The sequence below is a fragment of the Sceloporus undulatus genome, chromosome 5 (assembly GCF_019175285.1).
Source record: "Sceloporus undulatus isolate JIND9_A2432 ecotype Alabama chromosome 5, SceUnd_v1.1, whole genome shotgun sequence".
In the NCBI taxonomy this organism is placed as follows: Eukaryota; Metazoa; Chordata; class Lepidosauria; order Squamata; family Phrynosomatidae; genus Sceloporus; species Sceloporus undulatus.
The window spans coordinates 116,660,304-116,685,549 of record NC_056526.1 but is presented as its reverse complement, the minus strand read 5'-3'; the positions used below and the strand labels follow the sequence as shown (position 1 = coordinate 116,685,549).

The following is a 25,246-nucleotide window of genomic DNA, read 5'->3' as shown; positions in this document are numbered from 1 at the left end:
TTTATGGATACATTAATCAGACAATGGCTTTTTTTTTAACCCTGAGATTTTTTTTATTTTTTTTTTTAACGGAGGACTGTTCGCTCCATCAGTATTTTGGTTTTTTTAAATCACGGGATCATCTTTTCTGCAAGAACATTCATGGTCTTCTTGCCAATGAACTCCAAAGCATCTAGGGCCCACCAGTTAAGAGCCACTTTTACCCTGGACAAAACAAAGAACAATACTATTATGGAGGTTTATATCACAAACCCTAAATGCACTGACTTATAAGGAAATCCTATTAATTTGAATTACTGTAGTTTTTTAATTTTTTTAATTAATTTTAAAATAATTCGCTTTGGATTCCAGATGATTTTATTGCCATCTGGTATGCTAATGCTATACAGTGTAGCTAAAGCTCAAGCCTGTCAGTTTCTTTTACATTCTTGGATTTATGTAAGATTTATGAATTCATTAGTCACCCTTACATGGATTCCAGATGAAAACAGTTCGTGTTAGTTTTTAAACAGTTTAAGTTAATTAAAAGGGAAGCGAAGAATCACTGAAGCAATAGGACAAAGGAAACAGAAAGACAGTGTGTCAACAAAACACAGATTTAAAATTTTCTTTAGTACACTCATCCCTCCACATTGCGTTTTTTGACTTTTGCCAGATTTGATTATTCACGGATTTATTATATGTTCCTCTTAGGAATATCTAGGTCTTCCAGCATAATTTCTATGGTCACCTTTTAACCAAAGTCACACTAAAGGACCTAGAGGTTCCTAGAGAGAACACTCCACTAGGCATTTGTTGCTTATCCACGCGCAATTCTATGGTCAATGTCGGGCAGATATTGACCACAGAGTTGCATTGGAGGACCTAGAGTTTCCTGGAGAGATGTTCGCCTTAGTCAGTGGTTCCCAACCTGTGGGTCGGTACCCCTTTGGGGGTCGAATGACCCTTTCATGGGGGTCACTTAAGACCATTGGAAAACACCTATTTAATTACAGTTTGAAGTTAGCATTGAAAATAATGTCATGGTTGGGGGTCACCACAACACATAAAGGAACTCGTATTAAAGGGTCGTGGCATTGGAAGGTTGGGAACCAAAAAACATGGTGTTTTTTGTTATTTGCAGCTTGTTTTTCCACATTCACAGGGGTCCTGTCCCCTAACCTCAGCGAATGTGGAGGGGATGAGTTGTATTTTGTATTAGGGCAGTGATTTTTTTCAACCTGGGCTCCCTTGGATTTCTCTTATAGTAAGAAGATCATTACTGGAAGATATAATCTTCTGAGAGAAGGTTTATGACTACTCCCCCTCCAAAGCACAAGGGGAGTGATGGTATTTTTCTAGGGTATCCCAGCATAGTTTCCAATGAGGCCACCCATCAGCCTCATGGTAGACCTGGTAAGAATTCAACGACACAGCTGTTTTAGTCTTAGATTAGTATGCAAAGGGTCACTCGTTACCACCTCTGAGACTGAGAGAGAAGAAAGAAGTTTGTAGCATAAGCTTCCACAGACTTCAGTCTACTTCCTCAGGTGCATCAGACCTGGTCAACACTTCTTTGTGCTAACTGAAGTTACCAACAAAGTGTTGAAAAGATACTAGGAATTTCTTGGGGAAACATTGGGAACTAAATATATACTTTTGTATTTCCTCTTTAAATGATACTTAGTGGAATCACAGCAGATTGCAAACAACAACAACAAAACACCACACACACAAAAAGCAATGTAAATAGACCAAAAGGATTGCATGGGATTTATGCACGATGGGTCTGTGGATGCCCTTTTTGATCTTTATTAGTAGTGGCAGTTCACCCCAGAACATGAACTGATCTCACACACACACACCATTTGTTGAGGAGAATCCTATAGGCAAAGCTGAGATTATATGCAATAATCTGTTTCAATGCCCTAAAAGCCCTGGACATGGTTACTCTACAGTCACCATGCAGTACAATATGGAAATGTTATACAAGCATCTGAATTATTCACAGATTTGACAGCTTGACTTTCCTGTCAAAATTGTATGGGAGTTTATGAATTACTGTGTGAGCCTGAAGCATTTAATTAATACATTGTCTATTGCAACAAAGCTGTAGCATCTGCTACTTTGGCATGATAAGCTGAGACCCAGCTGCTTTCAGCTTTTGATATGAGACCTCCAAAGCTCTCTACAAGGCAAGTGGAGATAGTTTTGTTGTGTCCTGCAAGGCAAATAAGGACTTCTCCCCACATCAGATATACCTCCTTTTACAGTATATTTTTTAAAAAAATGGACTGCTTACTACTTTCCCATTAGTAGATAAAGCATTTCACTTTCCAACTGTGTTTTATTTCTTTTTTTTATTATTTTATATGCATCTGTTTTCATTGTTTTTTTTCTGGACTACTCTTCCACATGCTCTTTTTGTCACTAGAATTGCTTACCGTATTGTTGTACAGCACTAGTGATGGTTGAAAACATCCCACGGGAGCCCAGAAGGAGATGAAGGTAAAGGCACATCTTCTTGGGAGCTTTCTTGTAGAGGCTCTTCCATGTCTTAAAGGAAAAAAGAACGCCAAAAATCCCAGATGCCACTAATGTCAGAATGTATTCACAACATTTAATATTGCATTGATGACATGAGCTAGGCATTTCATTTTCCTATTGACAAGAGATTTTGAAAGGACCAAGCCTCACTTAGCACCTGTGAGCCAAGGTTTTCTGTCCCTTGTATGTGCATTCTTTTTGGATGACCCACGCGGAAGGAAACATGAATTCTGAGAGTGGCTGCTTTTTCTTTAACTGCAGTTATCCTTGCACTGTAGTAAAATAAAATAAGTTTATATACAACAGTTTTGCCTACATTTGCTACTAAATTAACAACCCCAAGAGAAAACACATTGATATTACAGTTGCACCCTCTGTATCCACAGACTCTTCATTGACAGAGTAACCACCACACAGCTTGAAAATACTTCCTTCCCCCCAAAAAAGATTCCCAAAAGCAAACCTTGATTTCCTATTTTATAAAAAAGCTCATTTTACTATGTCATTGTATATAATGTGGACTTGAGCATCCACGATTCTGGTATCCACCAGGGGGTCCTGGAACCAAACCTCAGAGAATACCTGTGACCCACTGTAATGGCTCATTACTGGGCCAGTATTATCAGTGGAAAAATTGTCAGGCGCTTTCGTTTTCTTTTCAGCTTCATCATGCTTCCTACCTGCACAATGGTACAACACTGACTTACTTGGTTATAAAAATTTATCCCAATGGATGTGAAGTGCTTTGAATAGTTAAACATACAAGACCAAATATAATTTTATGATGATTATATTAATAATATAAATATAATAAATATATCAATAATGTGATGAAACATTACTAAATGGTTTTTATCATAAAATCTATGGTACAGTTATTCTTTTTGAAGCCATTGCAGAAGATTGTGACCTAAAATTAACTTATCACACATCAACTTAACCAAAACGTATTGAAATATGTTTTAATTCAGAAAACACAACATAGATCTCTATCCACCTCTACTCCATTCAGTAAGAATCATGCATTTTCATTTTCAAATTTATCCATTAAGGGCATTTTACACATTTGTTTTGATTACTTACTGGTAATACAGAATTATTTCTGTTCACCCAGGTTTATCTATACAGTGACCCTCCAGACTTATGGGCTTAGGATCTGACATTCATCAATGTGGGTCATCATACCCCATATTATTAAATGACAGATATGCCGAAGTGTGTGCGATGCTCATGTTGGCATCATTTATAATTGGGCTATGTTCATCCATTTTGGGGGTGGGTATCTGTGCGGGGTCTCAAACCAACATCCCTCTCAAATCTGTATCTAGAAGAACATAATCCGCAATAGCTCTTTTCAAGCAACTCAGATTTATTGGCACAAACAGAATAAATTACTTAAGATTGACGCACTTGTTTTGCCCAAGTGAAGAGAGTTTTTTAAGTTTGGTTGTTTCATTCCCTTTACTGTTATCAGAAAATGTGGTTAATTTAGTGCAGTTTATAAATCAAAAAATAAATAAGTATTTTTGAGAAACCGCCACCCTGGAGTAAATGATTGTTATTAGTTTGGAGCAACTGTTTGTATTTTTATGCTTCAGTGTATCCAATAGAAACAAGATGCAATAAAGCACGGGAATATGGATGAAAGGAAGTTCTCAAATGCTTCAAGTTTTGTGATCACTAGCTGAAATTTTCCTGAAATACCCTATGAGCTGAATAATAAGTAGCCACTGAAGACTGTAATATCACATAAGATACTGCATGGCTGTGGCATGCATGGTTGAGAAAGCACAGGCAGGACAAAAACATATGAGAGAAAGAGAAGAAGCCACAAAGCAGTTTTAAAAATGTGGGCTTACTCTTCTGACTGCTTGAACAAAGATGTTCTCATTCTATCTCTGACTACCTGCTGGGCAAAACAGGATACATTTTGCTGTATCAGAAGAAGCGGATTACATTGGTTTTAGTCACTTCTGTACTGGCGTTATATATAATAATAATAATAATAAATTTATTATTTTATACCGCCCTTCCATGTCAGGGCGGTTCACAGCAATTCAATAAAACAATTAGAATACATAAAAACACCCTCTCTCACTGACCCCTCCCCCCTGGTAAAAAGCCACCACAGCGGCAAGACAGTCCTCTGCAGTTCTGGGGCTTCTTCCAGGTGCATGGGGGGGGGCCAGCGCAGAATAGTCCTCCACCAGCTCTCAGGTAGTCCCTGATGTTGCTGGTCTGCCTGATGGCTCCCTCTGGGCCGAGATGACGTTGAAGAGGGAGGGGCCTCTTCCTTCAGGCAGTCCTCGTGTTGCTGGGTCTGCCTGATGATTATATCATTAACAGAACCACTAATCAGCGGAAATGAGGTGGATTGGAACTCAGCTCTCAGATATTAGGCTTATTTGGGTTGGTCCTACTTCGAATCAAAGCAAAAGGGGTATCTTTGTAAAAAAAAAAAAGGGGGGGGGAGAAAAAGAAAACACAAAAACAAAAACTTGAATTGGTTTCAACAGAGAATCCCAGATAAAAATTCCTTCTTCCAACTATGGCAGAAAATAAATGTAGCACCAGGAATAAATAAATAGCATGGATACACAGAGAGATCCATCATGGTATATGGTTTGAGCATCAGATTATTGATTTTGGAGATCAAGACTGGTTCCCCATTTGGCCATGGAAACCCACTGGGTGGGTGATCTTGGGTTAGACACACACTCTCAGCTCCAGAAACCCCTGATAGGATATGCCTTGGATTGGCCATATGTCAGAAATGTCTTAAAGCATACAATAGCAACAACATGGGTACATAAAAGGGTTAAGAGTTTTGATGCATAGCAGGGATTTTTAAGAATGGCTATGGATGTATTTTGGCTGTCAGAACTTTTAAATCTCATTCTGATGGGAGCCTTGGAATTAGCGGATATCAGTGCCATTTGTGTCCTAAAGAGTGACCTGGTGGATCTAACCAGGATGTCTGACCATTTCTATTTCTCTTACCTATATAGCTTTCATTGCACTATAGCTTCCTTTAGCTGACAAGATATCTATATTTTAATCCTTGCCTCTCTTGTATTTTGTGTTATTTTTTAAAAATGGCACCACCTATGCACAATGTATTACTATTTCTGAGGAGCAGCTTTATCCATCCAGGTTATTCTTTCCTGCCTACATGGAAATTCAGAATCATGGAAGATGACAATCTGGATTGGGTGCACACTGTGCTGTGTCTAGATTAAGTTATCTGCCACAGTTGCCATTTAAATTAATGGGATTTAATGGCTGTAATCTCACATGTCTCAGCATAGTTTAGCAGTTCTGTATGTGAAACTATGCTATGCTAAGCCATTTACCACCTCTGGACCTACACTGCTGAAGACCCTACCAGTCATGGGATTCATGAAATACCTTATGAAATAATGCCTTCTTTTCAATGTTGGAGTGAGAGCAGTATTCAGCTATGTTCCTGTAGCCAGACATATGATTACATCATCTGCTGAAGTGCACTGGGACCCTCCAGAGTTGTCAGTGGCTGATGTAATCATTTTGCATCAGGCTACATGAAATAGCTTTTAAATAGCTTTTGTGGATGTGGTGGCTTAGTGGTTTAAGATGCCAATTCTAACATCAAAAGGTTGGAAGGTCCGTAGTTCGAAGCCCAGGGACCATTGACGGAGTGAGCTCCTGTCACTACCTCCAGCTTCTGCCCATTTAGCTGTTCAAAAGCATGTCAAGTGCAAGTAGATAAATAGGTACCACTTTAGGGGAAGGTCGAGCATTCTGGTGCCAGAGCTTCTGTGATCCTAGTGCTCTCTTCCAGGCATGAAAGGTTGTTGGAGGGAGTTTCAGTGGCTTTCCAGTAGGTCTTGGGGGGAGGGCTTTGTTACTGTGGAGAGGAAGGGTATACCAATCTCCACAGAAGCCAAAAATAGACATATACAAGCCTGGGTAACTTGTCCTGTGTATTGCTATTAAGGATGCCAGCTGGTGATATATTTTTTGCAGTTGACAAAATTTGCCGGCAGTTTTAGCTCCGTTTTGGGGGAATATGCTGTGTCCCCCCCCCCCCCCCGAGCTCTTGGACTGAATTCAAAGTCTGTATCTCTCTTCTAAATCACAAGTGTTCATAAACAGATTCTTCTCACCTTTTTCCTATTTGGAGGGTGTACAACACAGAGTTGTTCCCTCTCACCTTTGAGTTGACTTTTTGAATTTATGCCAGGAACATGTACTGTATTTTATCTTGCTTCACGGTTTTCCAAATGAACAGGCTGAATATAGGATAGTCCTGTATTTGAATGACCTGTAGCTGTTTAGCAAGAGACTTGAATTTTTCATACTAGAACTCATAAAACTAATGAATACTTTGGGGACACTTTCTGGTTTTCAGTTAGCCTAATTCCAGTGTTATGCCTGTAGGTGCTATTAAGTCATCCAGTTTATCCGCTAGCTGGCAATTTTGCTGGGGACCAGCTGTTATTATGTATCTTGTTGTATTGCTCCCCAGATATATTTGGAAATGATCAAATTAAACTTGAAGCATATTGTTGGCAGAAATATTTCTCGATAGAGGCAGACATCAGTTAGAAATCTGAGGTAAAGTCATCGTATCCAAGATTAATCATTTGCCACAAATTCTTTATGGCACTCTTTTATTTACTACTTCAAGGCCTTTTCAATACTTTAAGCCTATATTTAGAAAATATGGGAAGGCAGTGACATCACAAGGAGGTGTGTGGTGGTATGACTGCACAAGGTGACACTCCAGAGGGGGATGTTACCTGGCGGGGTAGTATGCCCTGGAGGGAGTGGGCAGATGCTTTCTGGGACCCACGCAGCCATGGCCACATGGGACTCAAAAGTCCAGGGTGGGCGGGTTGGGAGGTGGCTGCCTTCTGCGTCCTGTGCATTCATGCCCATGTGGGACTTTGAAGGCAGGGGGGCTGCTAAGAGGCTGAGCACACCCCTCACCTCGCAGCCACATCATCATTCTATGTGCCACGGCAGCAAAGTGGGGGGAGTGCTCTTTTGGCCCTGTCCCCAGAAGCCCCATCTTCCCACCCCAGACAGGGATGCCACTGTGGGAAGGGGGACTACCCCTCTTTGCTTTTTGTTGAAGATTTTGTTTGTCAATTCTTGAAGATGGATTCAGTTTTATAGAATTGCCATCATACAGTATAACATTTTGCTCACATACAAAAAATGACAAGCCTATCTTTCAGACAACATTCATTCCTAGGTAATTTAGTAGTCAACCTATCTGGGACTGTTCTTATGGTAGACGGCACTAAAATGTTTGCATATACAAAAGAAAGGTGTGCTTCTACCTGTAATTTCAGTGGCTGGGAAGTAAAGCATATTTGTTGTTGTTGTTTGTCATCAAATCAACTTCAATCTATGGCAACCCTATGAATGAGAAACCGCTACGATTCCCTGTAATCAATTCCTGTCAAGTCTTGCAAACTCAGGGTAGCCATGGCTTTCTTAACTTAATCAGTCCACCTGCAAGGTGGCATTCCTCTTTTGCATTCTTCTTTTGCACTAATCCAGATTTTAAAAAAGAGAGACCATCTTTTATATGATATTTGGGTTGAATGTTGCATTAACACATTAGTCCAGCTGATGGGTTCAAATTGATTTTTTTTACTAATATTAAATATTACATATTTATCTGTTTGCACTTAATGCTTGTATTTACAATTACTAAGATAATTTAGTGTGTGATTTTGGGCCAAGAGAACTGAGAATTTTGACAATTCTTATATTGTAAAAGAGTTCAATCAGATCTTTAAAAAAATTTAAACTGACAATAATTGTTTCTAAACATTAGCTTGAATGTAGTAAACCTGGAATTTGACTTCTGAGTTGAAAAAGGAACTAGAATCCACCATATAGCATAATAAATGGAAAGCTCCCCTTTTCTCTGTATGTAATCTTTCCCTAGATTTAAAAGTGGGATTGAGACAACAAAACCTAATGTTTTAGGTATATTATTGGAGCATTTTGGACATAATCTAAGACACCAAAGTGCCTTGTTAGGACACAGCTAACAACCCTAAGTTAGTTGTTGCCATGCGATGCTGTTGTGTCCTATAGTGGCTTCTTCTTGGTTGGAAAGTATGCTTCATTTTAATTTTGCTATAGAAACAAACATTTGATGATTGCCAATGTTGACCCACAGCTAATATCCATTCACATACTGTGAGATCTTAACAAAAGGACAGCACAAATAGATTCTCTCACTCTGAAAGCTTGCAAAGACACTTAATTGTTGGAAAGAACTACCCTGAGTGGTGTGAAGAATATTGAGTGTTGCTATTTCGAAGTACAGGTGGCCCTCCGTATCTGTGGGGATTGATTCTAGGATTCCCTGTGGATATCAAATTCCACAGATCAAGTCCCTTATATAAAACAGTGTAGTATTTGCAAAACACGACACACATCTTCTCGTATATTTTAAATATTTTAAATCATCTCTAGATTACTTTTAATATCTAATATAATGCAAATACTATGTAAATAGTTGTTATATGTACCGTATTATTTAGCAAACTAATGAGATGTGAGGCTGGTGAGAGACTCCCCCTATGAAATGTGGTGAGATGCAGTTTCGTGTTGAACACTATGCTAGGATTTAGAAGTTATCTTGAAAATGCTCTGGATCTTCTACAAATTTTTTCTTTATCACCTCAGTGTTTGCTTCTTCCTCTAGGCTTTTCACATAGCATTTTGGGCTTTAAAGTATTTCAAATGAATTCCTGTAAATTCATAGTTATGGATTGCATTGATCTGATATCTGTGTTTCATTAAATCAGTTAATTCTGTATTGCCAACTAATTCATTCATATTTCCCATTGCTTCCCAATATTGTTGAGTATCCTTTCAAATGATAATAAAACAGGTTATGTGTTTGGGAACGTGTGGATTACAGAGCCTTCCTAGTTCTGTTGATGGGAGTGGTTCCATTAACAGATGCTCCTTATTGAACCCTGGACTTAAAGACACATACTGATATAATCCCGGAGGTCTTGCACAACATACCAGAGCATAAAACCCATTCCACCTCCCCTCCCCACATAAAAACAAGATGCTATAAAACATTGCTTCTTCACCCCACCCTCAAGGTAATTTTCTTCCCACAAGACTTTCCAGAAATATTGGGTTCTCTAAAAAAAATCCCATGAATATCTTCAATTACCAGAAAGTTTATATGCACATAGTTTAGCTTATGTGTCATTTTCCTAATGTTTCGTATTTCTAAAAGCATGTATCTCATTTGGTTAAATAATATCTTAGGAAAACCTGCTTGTTCTTTCAGTGAGAAAGATTAATCTGTTTAATGTGCATAATAAAGACAGTTAAACAAAAAAGATAACTGGGAGAAAATAAACTGCTGCTTAAACACATTGCTAATGAAACTATCACATATACATTTTAGTTTTATATTTATGAAATTAAATCTTTTCTTTTTAAGGCTATATCCTCTAAATTTTAATTGCTGAACACAGCTGCAAATCATCACATGAAGTTTTGACAAATGAAGCAAGAAACTGCCAACATTTGCATGTGAGTAGCAATGTTGTGATAATGTTGTAGCACTGCTGTGATAATATTGTAATGTGAATTAGTGGCAATGTTGCAGTAATGTGATTACTAAATTAAAAGACTAAGGACATCATGGCAGTAACTGTTGTATAAGGAGGTGCAAATTGCACTAAATGTTTGCAAAAGAAGTATACAGGCAGGCTTCCACTACTGCTTACTATATGACTGTAGTAATTTAAGCATTTTTCATTTTTATACAAATGTTGCATTAGGCACATTATATTGCTTAGTACAGCAGCAGCCTGTGTCCTTCCTTTGAATATGTTTACCACATTTTTACAACTCTTTATACTAAGTATAGGTTGAAGTGAAGCTCTAGTGCCAGTTCTGTCTGCTTGGAGGAGCCAGGTGGCTCTGATGACAGTTAGGCAGTGAATCCACCCCAATTGCAGTCAGAATGTCAAAGGACCTATCCAAAGGGGCTGAACCCTATCTCTCAAATAAGTTTAGCACTTTGGCCATTTTGCTCATTTAAACTTTAAATATTTGTGCAGAAATAAAGGAGAGTCAGTATGGTCTAGTGGTTTGAGTGTTGGACTGTGACTCTGGAGACCTGAATTCAAATTCTCATCACTCAGCCATGGAAACCCACTGGTGCCCGAAACAGATGGGCCGCACTGGGGCCGTGGCATTTACACGCCACGAATGCAACCAGAAGCCACTATGAGTACAGCCCAAATTGGAAGAGCCACATCAAAAGGGAGCAGGAAAAACACTCCTTTTCTGCAGCTGGTTTAGGATTGTGGTGACAGCCCAGATCAGGACTGGGTGTATGTGGTTCTACAGCGTTCAGGGCAGGAGCAGCCTCTGTTCACTCCTTTTGCCCCGTGTGCTTGAGGCCTGGGTGACCTAGGGCAAGTCACGCTTCTCAGCCTTAGAGGAAGGAAAAAAGAAAGCCTTTCTGAACAACTCTTGCAAAGGAAACCCCATGATAAGTTTGCCAAAGTTGGAAATGATTTCAAGGCACACAGCAACAACAGAAGAAAAAGCAGTAGTGGGAGAGGCTGGGGTTTAGCAGGAAACAAGCTGGCAAAGAAAAGGTTAATCAGTTTTCCAAACCAGTGTTAAAGGTTGTCTGTAAAAGTAATGGTAGACTTCTATTATAGGAACTTCTAGTGTGGAAACAGTCAGCCCCTAAGGGTTGTTCATACCATGAAGAAATCAAAGTTAATATACTGCATTTTAATTTTTGTCACTGTTTGGATACTTAACAACTGTGGCAGATGCTGTTGAAAACAGGGACTTGCCCCATGATCCCCATGTTGTCCATCCACTTCCTTTAGGTCCTGACTCTGTTCTCTGCTGGAAAAAAAAGACACTATTGATCAGCTATGGATATCTGTTGAAACAGAACAATTTAAAATGATTGTACTTTAAGAGATGTATAGAGATGGGTGGTGGCCCCACACTTGTCTCAGAAATTAGCTCTGTTTTTTCTGAAGATGTTGGGCGGTGGGGGGGGGGGAGGGATGCCTTCCTTGCTGACATTTGCAAAAAAAGAAATTGTTGCCTAAAACACACCCTATTATTTTCTTTACTTACCAGTCTGGTGGGAGAAGACAGCAGCAGACGTGAACACTGGTGGTACATAGGGAAAAGGAGATCTCACTCTTCTGCAGCATGCCAGGAAGAACAGCACAGCCAGCCCTAGGAATTGTAGTCTTTCCAAGGACTGGACTATTGTGCCACCATACATTTCCTCCTGGCACATTCTGGAACAATATGCCAGGGCAACAGAAAGAGGACAATACAAGGTACAGATTTTCCTTCTCTCTGTTCACCCCATACCACTGCTGTTTCTGCTGCTAGAACAGCAAGTTAAAAAAGGAAGAATACACTTATGGTCTGGAGGACTTGCAGGAAGGATATAGTGGGGAGGCTGGTCAGGAAGTTGACAGAAGCTAGCTATACCGACTGGAGGTTAGTTGGAATTAAAATCTAACACACCCGGAGGGCAGCAAGTTGGGGGAGGCTCTATCATGCCAAACACTCAATAAGTTAATGTGAGATGATGAGACAGAAAATAATCTGATTTATTGGTTATTTATGTGCATGGTTCTCTTCACCCACTGCCAGATGGAAGAAATAAATGGTCTCCTCTTGAAGCCTTTGCTTATATCCCTTTCCCTTTGAAATCAATCAGTCTTCTTTTCAGCTTGCATTCTAAAATGAAAAATTAGCTGAATGTAGTCTGATTGAAAATTGATTAAATTCTACTGACCAGAAAAAAGCGCCTACTGCTGCCATAGTTCTATTATGTATGGTAGGCACAAGTAATAATTAAGCTGTCAGTCCTATGCTTCCACTCTTGGCCAAACTCTTTACTTTTCATGAAATTCTAACATTAAACCCATATACATGAAAGCTATTATTTCTCACTTTAGGGCCACTCTTAGCTCCCAGTTCAACATGGATTCCTTGTCTCTAGTTTAGGAGCTATGTGAAGAAGCTCAGAAAAGTTAACTTTTTTTTACTGCAGCTTCCAGAATCCCAGCTGGGGATCCTAGGATTTGTAGTCCAAAAAGTAAATTTTCCAAGCTCTGGTTATGTGGGAAGAACAGAGCTTGAGTATGAGATGGGGAGATAGAGCCTGGGAGGATATGGGCATGCATAGGCCCATATGGGAAAATATGCTCCTTCATTTAGTATGGGCCTAAACTGTATATGGCTTTATAGATCACAACCAGTGCTTGTTTATTGTGTATTTTATTCCCAAACATTTTTATTCAGAGAAACTGAAGGCATACAATAACCCACACTTAGAAGAATGCAAGGACATTATGAAAACACATATTATAGAGGGGAAAAACAAAGTTTGTTGTTTCTACTGGAACTCATTTTTATATGACTTCATGCCACCCTGGCTAAAAGATGGCAATGCACATTCTTCTAATGCATTAATGTGAACTTTTCTTCTCTGAATGCAGATATATGGGGGCAGGGTGACTTTAGATAAGGCTTTTGTTTTGCAACGGTTCTACCACATTCAGCGAACTGTACTAGGCATTCAGATGAAGTCACCTTCTTCCTGTATCCCTTCTCCTATATCCTTTCATCATTTTTGCTACTACTTTGTTAAGGAAAGCCCTTTGGTTTCTTTTGCCTGACAGTGTTAGAAGATGGCTATCTAGAAGCTCTGTCTAGAAGACAGAAACAAAAGATCAGCCAGCAAAAAGCTGGTGAAGTTATTTATTTTTCAGTTACATGTACGAAGGTACAAAGGCAAACCACTTTTGAACAAATCTTGACAAGAAAACCGTGCAATAGGGTTGCCTTAGGGTTGCTGTAAGTCAGAAGGAACTTGAAAGCACACAGCTACAGGAATACCTTATCTTTCCTCCCATGAACTCAAGATGGCATATATGGATCTTCTTTTTCTCCCCACTTTAGCCTCACAGTAGTCCTTTCAAGTCCAATGACACTCAGGCTGCATTCACATTGCAGAAATAATCCAGTCTGATGCCACCTTAACTTTCAATATTAAGGAATTCTGGGAATTGTAGTTTTTTTGTGGCACTAGAGCTTAAAGTAGTGTCATACTGGATTATTTGTGCAGTGCGGACCATAGCCTCAATGAATGCAATGGCTCAATGGGAACTACAACCTGGATCTCCCAAGTTCTTGTCCAACAATCTACTTAAGTCCTGATCCAACAAGCTATCCACTACCTTCTACTGGATGACTCCACCCTGGCAGTTCACTCATGTCCAACCACTCTCAGGTTAAAAAGGGAGATAAAAGAATTAAAAGATGAATGGTGAGACCAACAGATAAAAAGATGAGAAGACAAAGCTCTCCTGACTATAGGGGAAAAAAATGGGGCGAACAAACCAGAAAGAAGTCAACCCAAGGGGTCAAACCTGATCAAGTACTAACAGATCTATACACAAAGAGTGGCACAGTTATATTACAATTTAGATCAATAGACCATGCAACAAAAATGCCCTATTGGGACAGAATAACCACTATATCTCACTGGCTCTCACGTGTGACAACACGTTTCACATGCACATTCACATATAGCCATTTCACATGCATATGTTTTATAAACAAGGGTGGATTAAAGAGAGCTTGGGTACTTTAAAGGTGAAACAATACCTTACAACAAGTATGGTATTGTTTCACCTTTGGCTATGACTATTAATGAAAATAGCAACCCTGTGTAAAGTTCTCCCCTTCTCCTCAGTAGTGTACATGTGCAATTTGTATATGCATGCAGGAACCCTTAGAAATGTGAAGAACAATTCTAACTCGGACATACCTCGAGTGTCACATACAAACAAAATGAATTATCAACAGATAAAAGTATTTCTTACTGGATCACTTTCTTCATTTGGCACCTCAGATCCAGGTTCTGATTCAAGGTTCACAGATTCGCCGAGTTCAGGAAGAACATGCTCAGCTGCATCTCCACTGGAAGGTTCCTCATTTGAAAGATTCCCTACAGTTATCAGGTTCTCTTCCTGTTCATCTTTGGCTTTGGACATTTGTCTCTCATCATCTGGTGATGGCACTAGTTCTGTTGTTTCACCGTGCATCCCTCTGTCAGAAGCTGAAATATTACCACCAGGTTCCAATAATTCTTCATTTTTCTCTTGAATTAACACATCACCTGTGCCACTCGACATTTTTTTTTAATTCTACAGAAAAGAAATTAATAGATTTATAGTAGGCTATCTGAATAAAATAAAAGAAAGTTCCCCTGCTTTGCGTGCCTCTTTTAATACAGGCCAATAGAGAACATTTCAAAATTATACAGACTATGTTTGGAAGACTGTTATCTTGGCATATTAAGCTGAGATAAGAAGCAAACCTACCCTGCCTTCACCACGTTTTAAAAAATGAAACCAAGAAGTCTCTAAATATAATTTTCTGTTTTGTCTAAACCAAGAAAATATGGTCATTAACTTTGGAACAAGCCAAGATATTAATCCAACTTCAGACTGTGGCTTGCTGTTACTTTTCTGAAGCTGGTTATTCCAGTTTCATAGTTAAAACAAAATCAGTAATTATAATTAATTACAGATTTCCTTGTTTAATCATAGCAAAGGAAGGAGAGGACAGGCTCACTATGCAAGCATATTATTGTATATTTGTCTGAACCAGGTCTCAGATTTGCGTTGTTGTTACTGTTGTGTATCTTCAAGTCATATTTTACCTTGGGCAAGCCACATTCTCTCAGCCTGAGAGGATGGCAATGGCACCAGCCCCCCCACCCCGAAGAAACTTGCCAAGAAAACCCCATGATCAGTTTGCTTTAGGGTCGCCATAAGTGGGCAATGACTTGAAGGTACACAGCAACAAAACTGTGTTCAACTGAAAAGAAGTGGATGGCATCCTACCTCACTTTGAACTGAAAAGAAGTGGATGGCATCCTACCTTACTCAGACCTTTTAATGGTATGGTCCTGCTTTCATCAGACAAATTAACTACACATTGACAGTGGCTCATCATTCATGTAAATAATGCACACAATGATGATGACTAGGCTAATCAGTAGAATTATATGGGAAAAAGAAATGCTGTAAACTAAAATAGAATTTATATCTGGGGTTAAGGATGAAATGTAGCCTGAGGCCATATGGACTGTTTTTGTAGCTCTTACCAAGCTACACTGCCCTTTTTCTGGCTAAAAATAAAGGGGTAGTGGTTCAGAAATCACCTCTTCTGGAAAACCCCAAGGATAGCAATTCACCTTTTTCAGGGCTTTGTATAATAGGTTTTTTTTTTTAAAAAATACTCATCTAATTCCCCCCTCCAATATCAATTTTTCAAAACCAGAAACAGGCCTCTGTGTTTTGCTTTGGGCTTGGGGGATTTTTAATAGTCCATATATTCCAGGATCTCAGAAGCAGAAAATTTGCTGCCAGACCCACCACATTTGCTAGCCTCTGTTCTATACACTGAACCTACTATAAACTGAGAAAGCACTTTCATAAAGATATTACGCAGAGTAGCTGGACTGACTGTGGCTTAGCTAAATAAATTATGTCTGAAATGTCGAATTCTGAAGTTGACAATTTTTTTATTACATCTCCCCCCTCCCCCCCAGCATAGGGACCAACAATTCTGCTTATCAGCATGACCTGTTGCAAGGTCAGCACAGAAATAAAAGAAATAAACAAAAATGACATGAATTTTATCTTATCATGAAATGGACTCTGATCCAGAAAGATTTATGCCATAGTAAATGTGTTTGTGTTTAATGTGCTACAAGATGTTGCTTTCAATGCAACCGACTTAACACCTCTGGGCTATCCCATCATGTCATAGCAATGGCATCACTAGGATTGATGTCACCCCAGCACAGTAACTCATACTGTCACCCCCAGGCTGCCTGGCACACCCCACAGCCACCACTACGCACCAGTCAGGCCATTTCTGCCATGGTGGAGGAAGGCTGTTCCTGTCACCTGACAATCCCTTTTTAGATCTGGTGGGACTGCTGGATAACTGGGAAAGGGAAGCAACTCTTTCCTGCCTAGCCAGCAGTCCCACCAGACCCAGAAGGCAGCCCCTTCTGACTAGTGGCTGCTGCCTGACAGCCATTTCCAAATCTGGTAGGTCTGCTAGAAGAGCTACCATGAGACCATCCCTAAACTGTGATGCTTTCTGTTTAATTCACTCAGACTCTGACCACAGGGTAACTGGCTTGAACACCATCCTCCTGAATGCATATTTGTTATTCAGCTGGATATTTTGTGGGCCAGAAATGAATATAGACACAACTAGATAGGGTTGCATGGCTGTCTTATCCTGCAGCTGGAAATAGAGCTAGGATACATACCATACAAGGTGCCAACTCTATGCACTTACTTGGGATCAGTTGTGCAACTGTAGCCTTCCCAATGTTAGTAGAATACAGCTCCCATCAGCACTAGTCAGCATAGCTAATGGTGAGGAAAACATCGGAGTTGCAGCCCAACAACTTCTGGAGTAGTGAGTAGAAATATCACTTTTTAAAAATTAGAATTCCTAAAATCCTCCAGCTACTGTCCCCAAAGTCCAAAAAGGCAGGTTTCTAAGTTGTAATCTGGTGTCCCTTAATTGCCTAACCCTGTTCTAGACAGGTGTGGTTTAATATTTACAACTATAAGACTATCAAACTGGCTACATTTAGGCACCATAAAATTAGTCACAATTGAATATGCACTTGTGCAACATAAAACTGGTTAGTGATAGTTAGCTGGAAGACCTGGAAGGCAAACCCTTTCCACCTGAAGCCGCTGATGGGGGTGAGCTGCTGCCACTGCCTGGCAGCCTTTTTTCTGCTTGGCCAGCAGCCCTGCCAGTCCAGAAGGAGGTGCTATGTAGCAGAAGGACTCCATCCCTACTAAAGCCTGCAGCCGATGGCTGGCTGGTAGAGTAGGTGGCTGGGGTGTGTGTCTTGGGATGGATGAGAGTAACTGCCCCACCTAGTGTTCACCCTCCTCTGAGGTGTCACCCAGTGCCATATGCGCGTGTCATAGCATAAATTGTAACAGAAGAAACCAGATTTATAGGTATTCAGTTGCATGTAGCAGCCTCTCAAGGATCAAACTAGACAGGAAAGAGATATTCATATTTGCGTCTGCCTTGTTCACATAAAAGACCCACATACAAAGAGACTAAGCCAGAGAAGTCTATAGAAGTCTATAAATTTAAGTCAAAAATGTTGACCCAAAAACCTGAGTTGATTTATCTACGGGCTAATGTATGTACTGGACTTTAACTTTTATTTTTTTAAAAAGGAACCATCTCCTGGTGAAAGTCAAATCTAGAGTGTAATTTGTCCTGGAAACACTGGTTATTCTCTACTCTCTCATCCATTTAGCCTTTAGTGTGAACACAAACAGTTACAGTATGCCTGTCCAAGTTTTGTAACTTCTTTCGGATTGTTTTCCTTTACTGTATCCATATAGATTCTTTGTCCAGGGTCCTGAGTAGCTCTAATCCGCATTGTAGGTGACCTCATTCTGGAGGAAAAGTACTCAAGCAACATAGTGATGTAAAGTAAAGCCTGTGAGAAGACTATGGGGCTGTACAGACCGGCAAGGAATGCTGGTGTCAGGGTGGAGTGGGCATGTAGCAACCACTGCCCGCCCATCCCAACTCCGCCCCCAAAGCAGCGTCATGATCTTTCTGCGATGCAGCATTTACACACACTGCACCAAAGAAACGCAGAAGAACCGTGGTGGCAATGGCAAGGGCAGCTTTTTTCCGCCCCAAAAAGGAGCAGCATTTTGCCACTTCTTTGGAGCTGGAAAAACAATGGATCAGGGCCACAACGAGCAAAGGGGCGGCGCAGAGCCGCTTTTTTAAAGGACAATCTGTTTTTGGCCATAGTTGAGCTTCCCCATCTACATATCTCTCCAAATCAGGATACCCCAAAATTATGTGCAAAAGACTTAGCCAGGTAAATAAACAAACAAAAAACAAAAAGACTGTTCCCAATATTATTTTTCTTTTTTGCTTTGATAAACTGCAAAGACGACCATTAATATTTAAAAGGCACTGTCCAGTTATTCTCTCCTTTTTCTGATTATTTGGAATTTTTTGGTGAGAGAAGCAGCTGGATAGGGGACCTTTTAAAATTATTATTATTATTATTATTATTATTATTATTATTATTTTATAGTATGTAACAGTTACAGATAATATTGAAAATTCTTGCAACAACTCCAAAAATGGCATTTAAAGTGTTGTGTAAGTAACACAATTCATATTGTGAATGAAGGAGTGGGGGGGGGGATTTTGTGAATGAGGCTGGGTGACAACACAACCAAATTTGCGCCTGGAAGCACCTATAATTAACAAGAATGTGTTCCTTGCATTATACTGACACCTGCTGACTGCTAACTTTGCATGCAATGAGCTTCAAACCTATGTATTCTGTGAAAATTAAAGTCAACCCACACATTATACAAATCAAATGTGTGTATTAAAAGCACATAAACTGACTGGACAGTGGTCAAAGACCAGTCATAAACACATTGGGTTCCCTACACACAGGATGTCCCACAGCAGATGACTTCCAAAGTACAGTTAAGAGTATAATCCTATACAGTGGGCCCTTGGTATCTACTGGGGTCTGGTTCCAGGATCCACTATGGATATCAAAATCCATAGATGCTCAAGTCCCATTAAAAACAATGTCACAGTAGAATTGTGTATTTTATATAAAATGGAAAATCAAAGTTTGCTATTTGGAATTTATACTTTTTGGGAATATTTTCAAGCTGTGGATGCTTGAATCCATGGATAAAAAATGTGTGGATAAGGAGAGCCAACTGTATATCCCTTCTTAGAAGTAAATACAGGTTGAGTCTCCCTTAGGTTGCATCTGAACTGCAGAAATAATCCAGTTTGACACCACTTTAACTGCCATGGCTGGATACTATGGAATTCTAGGATTTGTAGTTTGTAGTGATACCAGAGTTCTCTGACAGAGAGGTTAAATACCTCACAAAACTACAAATTCCAGAATTCCATTACATTGAGCCATGGCAGCAAAAAGTGGTGTCAAACAAGATTATTTCTGTACTGTAAATGCAGCCTTATCCAAAATGCTTGGGATCAGAAGTGTTTTGGATGCTGATTTTGGATTTTTTCATAGTTTGGAATATTTGCATATACTGTATATATAATGAGATACCTTGGAAATGGCACTCAAGTCTAAGCATGAAATTAATTTATGTTTCCTGTATAATGTGCCTTATACACATAGCCTGAAGGTAATTTTATACACAGTATTTTAAAATAATTTTGTGCATGAAACAAAATTTGTGTACATTGAACAATCAGAAAGCAAAGATGCCACTGTCTCAGCCATCCCTGCGGACAATTTTGGATTTTAGAGTATTTTGGATATCAGAATTCTGGATAAAGGAAATTTAACCTGTATTCCTGAACTCAGTGGGGGATTTGCTCCCAGCTGCCTAAGTACAGGTTTGCAACCTGAGACTTCTGTCTCTCTGCTTCTCCTTTTAGCATAAGCATCCCACTTATCCTGGGAGGTACCATCTTAAGCAGTGGTTAGAATCTCAGAAACCTTCTAGACTAGAGATTATCTTTCCTCACAAATCCATTTGTAAATTATTTTTCAGTACTGCAGTGGAAGAAAAGCACCAATACAAAGAGCTCCTAACTTTATCCTATTGGAAATTTCTTCGGCAAATGGACGCACAAAGCCATCATGGTCTCCTTCATTCACCAGAATTAGGTGTGGAAACCCACTGGGGGTAACCCTGGGCAAGTCACACTCTCTCAGCCTCGGAGGATGGCAATGGCAAGCCACCTCTGAAGAAATTTGCCAAGAAAAAACTCTGTGATAGGTTTGCCATAGGCTGGAAATGACTTGAATGCACAAAACAACAGCAACAACAACAACGTGTCATATACAGCATAGACACTATGTGTCAAAACACACTGCAGAAGTAATCGAGTTTGAGACTGCTTTAACTGCCCTGGCTCAATGTTATTCAATTCTATGAATTGTAGTCTTGTGAGACAGTTAACCTTTACTGACAGAGAGCTCTAATGCCATAATAAACTACAATTCCCAAGATTCCCTACCATTGAGCCAGGCCAGTTAAAGTAATGCTATGCAGTTTTGTGAGACATTTAGCCTTCTCTGTGAGAGAGCTCTGGTGCCACAACAAACTACAATACCCAAAATTGCATAGCACTGAGCCAGGGAAATTAAAACAATGCTATGGAGTTCTGTGAACTGTAGTTTTGTGGGACAGTTAACCTTCCCTGTGAGAAAGCTCTGGTGCTACAATACACTACAATCCCCAGGAGCCAGGCCAGTTAAAGCAATGCTATGCAGCAGTTTTGTGAACTGTAGTTTTGTACGACAGTTAACTTTCCCTGTGAGAGAGTTCTGGTGTCACAGAAAACTACAGATCCCAGGACTCCCTAGCACTGAGCCAGGGCAGTTAAAACAATGCCATGCTGTTCTGGGAACTGTAGTTTTGTGAGATTGTTAACAGCCTCAGTGAGAAAACTCTGGTGCCACAGCAAACTACAGATCCCAGGATTCCCTAGCACTGAGCCAGGGCAGTTAAAGCAATACTATGCAGTTCTGGGAACTGTAGTTTTGTGAGACAGTTAACCTTTTCTGTGAGAGAGCTCTGATGCCACAACAAACTACAATTCCCAAAACTGCATGGCATTGAGCCAGGGCAGTTAGAACAATGCTATGCAATTCTGGGAACTGTCGTTTTGTGAGTCAGTTAACCTTCTCTATGAGAGAGCTCTGGTGCCACAACAAACTACAGATCCCAGGACTTCCTAGCATTGAGCCAGGGCTATTAAAGCAATGCTGTGCAATTCTGGGAACTGTAGCTTTGTGAGATAGTTAACCTTTACTATCAGAGAGCTCTGTTGCCACAACAGGAGCCAGGGGCAGTTAAAGCAATGCTATAAAGTTCTGGGAACTGTAGTTTTGTGAGATAAGTAACCTTTTCTGTGAGAGAGCTCTGGTGCCACAACGAACTACAGTTCCCAAAGTTGCATAGCACTGAGCCGGGAGGGGGGCAATTAAAGGGTCTCAAACTGGATTATTTCTCCAGTGTGTTTTGGACCTATCTGCAGAAACAACCCACTTTGAGACCTCTTTGGATTGCCCTGGCTCAATGTTGTGCAATTATGGGAACTGTAGCATTGTGAGACATTTCAGCCTCCTCTGATGCACAACAATCCCCAGGAGGACTCCCTAGCACTGAGCCAGGGCAGCTAAAGCGGTCTCAGACTGGCATCCCTGGCTCTCTTTTAATGCAATTGTCTCATAAAAACCCCATTAAGAGAAACAAAACTTCCCATCAGTGTCCCTTAAGAGGAGTTTTAAGGCCTCCCTCTCTGGAGTGTGGCTACTAAGAAGGGAGAGGGAGAAGCCATGCCTTTTCTGCCCCTTACCACCGACAAGCTGGTGATTCCTGGCCGCCCTGGAGCTCCTCTTTCCGGGCCTGGCCACGTCGGCAGAGGGGGCAGTGGGCCTAGGCTTGAGGGCGGGAAGGAAAGGACTAGGCCCCGCCAGGAGGCTGAGTCTTCTCCCTTTGGGCCAGGCCCTCCTCCCTTCAGCTCAAAACCAGGCTCAAATTCAGATTTATTTTTGCAAACTGAGTTATATTTTATTTATAACACCTTTTCCCCTCATCCTTTTGCAGAGGTTAGGTTTTTAACTTTTGTTGTTGTTTCTCACTGCAAAGGAGGACAAGGCACTGCAAAATGGAGGCCATGCCAGAAAAATGGAGGACATGCTGACCCAAAACAAAAGCAAAAAACACACATGAAACACACTCATATAAATGTAAATGCATGCTTCTTAGTCATGCTCAATGTAGGAGACGTTTTGAAACTCCTCCTGAAGAGGAGACTGAAATGTAGGACATGTCCTGGAAAATGAGGATGCCTGGTCACCCTGGGAGGGAATAATAGAGAGAAGGCAAGGAAGAAGAGCAATGTAGGACATGTCCTAGAAAAGGAGGATGCCTGTTCACCCTGGGAGAGAATAATAGAGAGAAGGCAAGGAAAATAGTGTTGCCAAATTTGGAATCTGGGGAATTTAATTAATTTCTTTCCAGAGATTTTGACTGAATAATAATAATAATAATAATAATAATAATAATAATAATAATAATAATATTGGGGAATTCCAGGGATATTGGATTTTGGTAAAACATTCCAGGGAATATCTTGGAGGCTTGTTGGCAACACTGAACAAGAGGCGCCCCTTTGCCACTGGGATTGCACTGCTACCTTTCTTCCCTTGCTTCTCAGGCTATAACTTATTAGCTTTGGTTTTATGGGGGGGGGGTTTCTGTTGTAGAGCTGGCCCCATGCTTTTTGCTGCTCGACGCCAGGAGTCCCTTCGCCCATTGAAATTAAGGCACATTATGCCCCAAGGCAACCATGTTATTTTGGCACATGCCAGGCAGGTAATCTGTCAAGGCGTGGCGTTTCCTATTTCCTGGCAGGGCATGGTAAACAGCCATGTATGTGAAGTCCAAGGCTTTCATGGCTGGCATCCATAGTTTTTTGTGGGTTTTTCGGGCTATGTGGCCATGCTCAAGAAGAGTTTCTTCCTGACGTTTTGCCAGCATCTGTGGCTGGCATCTTCAGAGAATGCTTGCCTGGAAAGGAGTTGGGTATGTATGTGTGTGTGTGTGTGTATTGTGTGACCTGGAAAGGCAGGAGTGATTTGTATGTGGATTGTTCTGTTGCTAATGGCAGGCCTCAGGGTGGGAGGGTCTGCAAAAGAGGAAAAAACTCTTCTAGAACATGGCCACATAGCCCGAAAAACCCACAAAAAACTATAGCCATGTATGTTTTTATTGTCTGCCTTCAAGTCATTTTTTACCTATGGCAATCCTAAGGGAGTGCTATCATGGGGTTGTGTTGTCAAGAATTCTTTAGAGGGGCTTTGCCTTTGCTTTCCTCTGAGGCTGAGAGAGTGTGATTTGCCCAAGGCTGCCCACTGGATTTCCATTGCCAAGGGAGGATTCGAACCCAAGCCTCTAGAGCTTGGGTTCCAACATCCGAACCATTGCACCAACTCTGGCTCTCAACTATGTGCATGTGTGTTTGTGTTTATTGTTGTTAATTGCCCTGGGGTTGTCCTGGATCAATGGCAACCCTATGGATGAGACATCTCCAACCCCCCCATCCTCCACTGCTTTGCTTAGGTCCTATAGATTCAGGCCTGTGGCTTCCCTGACTGGCATTGTGTTCTTCCTCTCTTTCTACTTCCCTCCACCTTCTCCTGCCTTATTGTCTTTTCTAATGATTCATGCCTTCTCACGATGCTGCCAAAGTACAACAGCTTCAGTTTGATCAACTTGGCGTCCAGGGAAATGTCTATCTTTATCTGCTCAAGAACTCATTTGTTTGCCTGGCCGTCCACGGTATTCTCAACACTTTTACATCTCAAATTAGTTGATTTTCCTCTTATCTGCTTTCTTCACTGTCCAGCTCTGGCATCCATACTTGGTGATGGGGAATACAATGGATTGCACAATTCTAACTTTAGTGTTCAGTTGATTATCTTTACTCTTTAGGATCTCGTCTAGTTTCTAAAAGGCAATGGCAAGTCCTTGAAGAATATATGTGCACAGGAGAAATGGCCAGGGGGAAAAAGACAACATCTTGACTCACCTAGGCTCCCTGCAAAAGAACTGCAACAGCAGCAGTTAAATATCCAGAACTCACAGGGTGTCCGGGTGTCCTCCCTTTCCAGGACCTGTCCTCCATTTCAGCCTTCTGTCCAGGAGGAATTCCAAAATGTTTCCTATTCTGAGCATGACTGAGAAGCATGGCTGGCTATTTATGAGTGGAGCTTTTTTTTTTTTGTAATGTCCTACATTTTTCTTAAATGTGCCATGTTTTGCGGTGCCTTGTCCTCCTTTGAGATTATGACATTTTGGTCACCCTGAGAAGTGAGAAGAAGAAATTTCTTATGTCTACTGCGCCTGTGTGGCGTAGTGGTTTGAATATTAAACCATGACTGGAGATTTGGGTTCAAATCCCAGCTTGACCATGGAAATTTCTTCAGTGCCTTTGGCCAACTCACACTCTCTCAGCCTCAGAGGATGGCAATGGCAAACCCCCTTTGAAGAAACTTTGCCAAGAAAACCCCATGATAGGGTCACCATCAGCGAGGAAACAAGTTGAAGGCACACAACAACAACAGGGCATCCCACATAGAATCATATAAAGTTGGAAGGGACTCTAAGGGCCACCCAGTCATGCCATGCAGGAAGGAGACACATCCTCTTTTTAATATAATGTTTATTGAATTTTAAAAACACTGTAATTAAAAAATACCATACATACAAATATATTGTCAGATTAACATAATGTTAACAAAATATTACAACCTAGCATCTTAATCATGCACACCAATCCCATAACAGTCTATTCTTATTTACCCATCTGTTCTTCCTATACTTTCCCACACTCCTTCCTTTCCTTTCTTTTCCTTCCCATACTCCTCCTTCACTCGCTCTCTCTCGCCCTCTTATACCTCTACCATCCTTCTTTTTAAAATTAACTTTCTTTCTACTTCTGTTGCAGAAAGGAGACACAATCTTGAAGGAGGAAATGGGAATCAGGAAAGGACTTCAGGCTGCTACTA

At 40.6% G+C, this 25,246-nt stretch overlaps 1 protein-coding gene across 7 annotated transcripts in view; it reads right to left on the bottom strand.

The window, feature by feature from the left end:
• The window catches only part of FAM114A1 (family with sequence similarity 114 member A1), a 61,787-nt gene that overhangs the window by 27,040 nt on the left and 9,501 nt on the right, over positions 1 to 25,246 (bottom strand). For 2 of the 7 annotated variants that reach the window (XM_042467449.1, XM_042467452.1), the window contains exons 1-4: positions 22,030 to 22,101; positions 16,948 to 17,062; positions 14,448 to 14,771; positions 11,343 to 11,433 (exon numbers count right to left, since the gene is read on the bottom strand). In XM_042467449.1, coding sequence (XP_042323383.1) covers positions 11,343 to 11,433; positions 14,448 to 14,759 — 403 coding nt within the window. In that variant the 5' untranslated portion in view covers positions 14,760 to 14,771; positions 16,948 to 17,062; positions 22,030 to 22,101. Of the gene's footprint in view, positions 1 to 11,342; positions 11,434 to 14,447; positions 14,772 to 16,947; positions 17,063 to 22,029; positions 22,122 to 25,246 lie in introns of those variants that run through there. The other 5 variants (XM_042467453.1, XM_042467455.1, XM_042467450.1 and 2 more) reach the window with 4 other exon arrangements.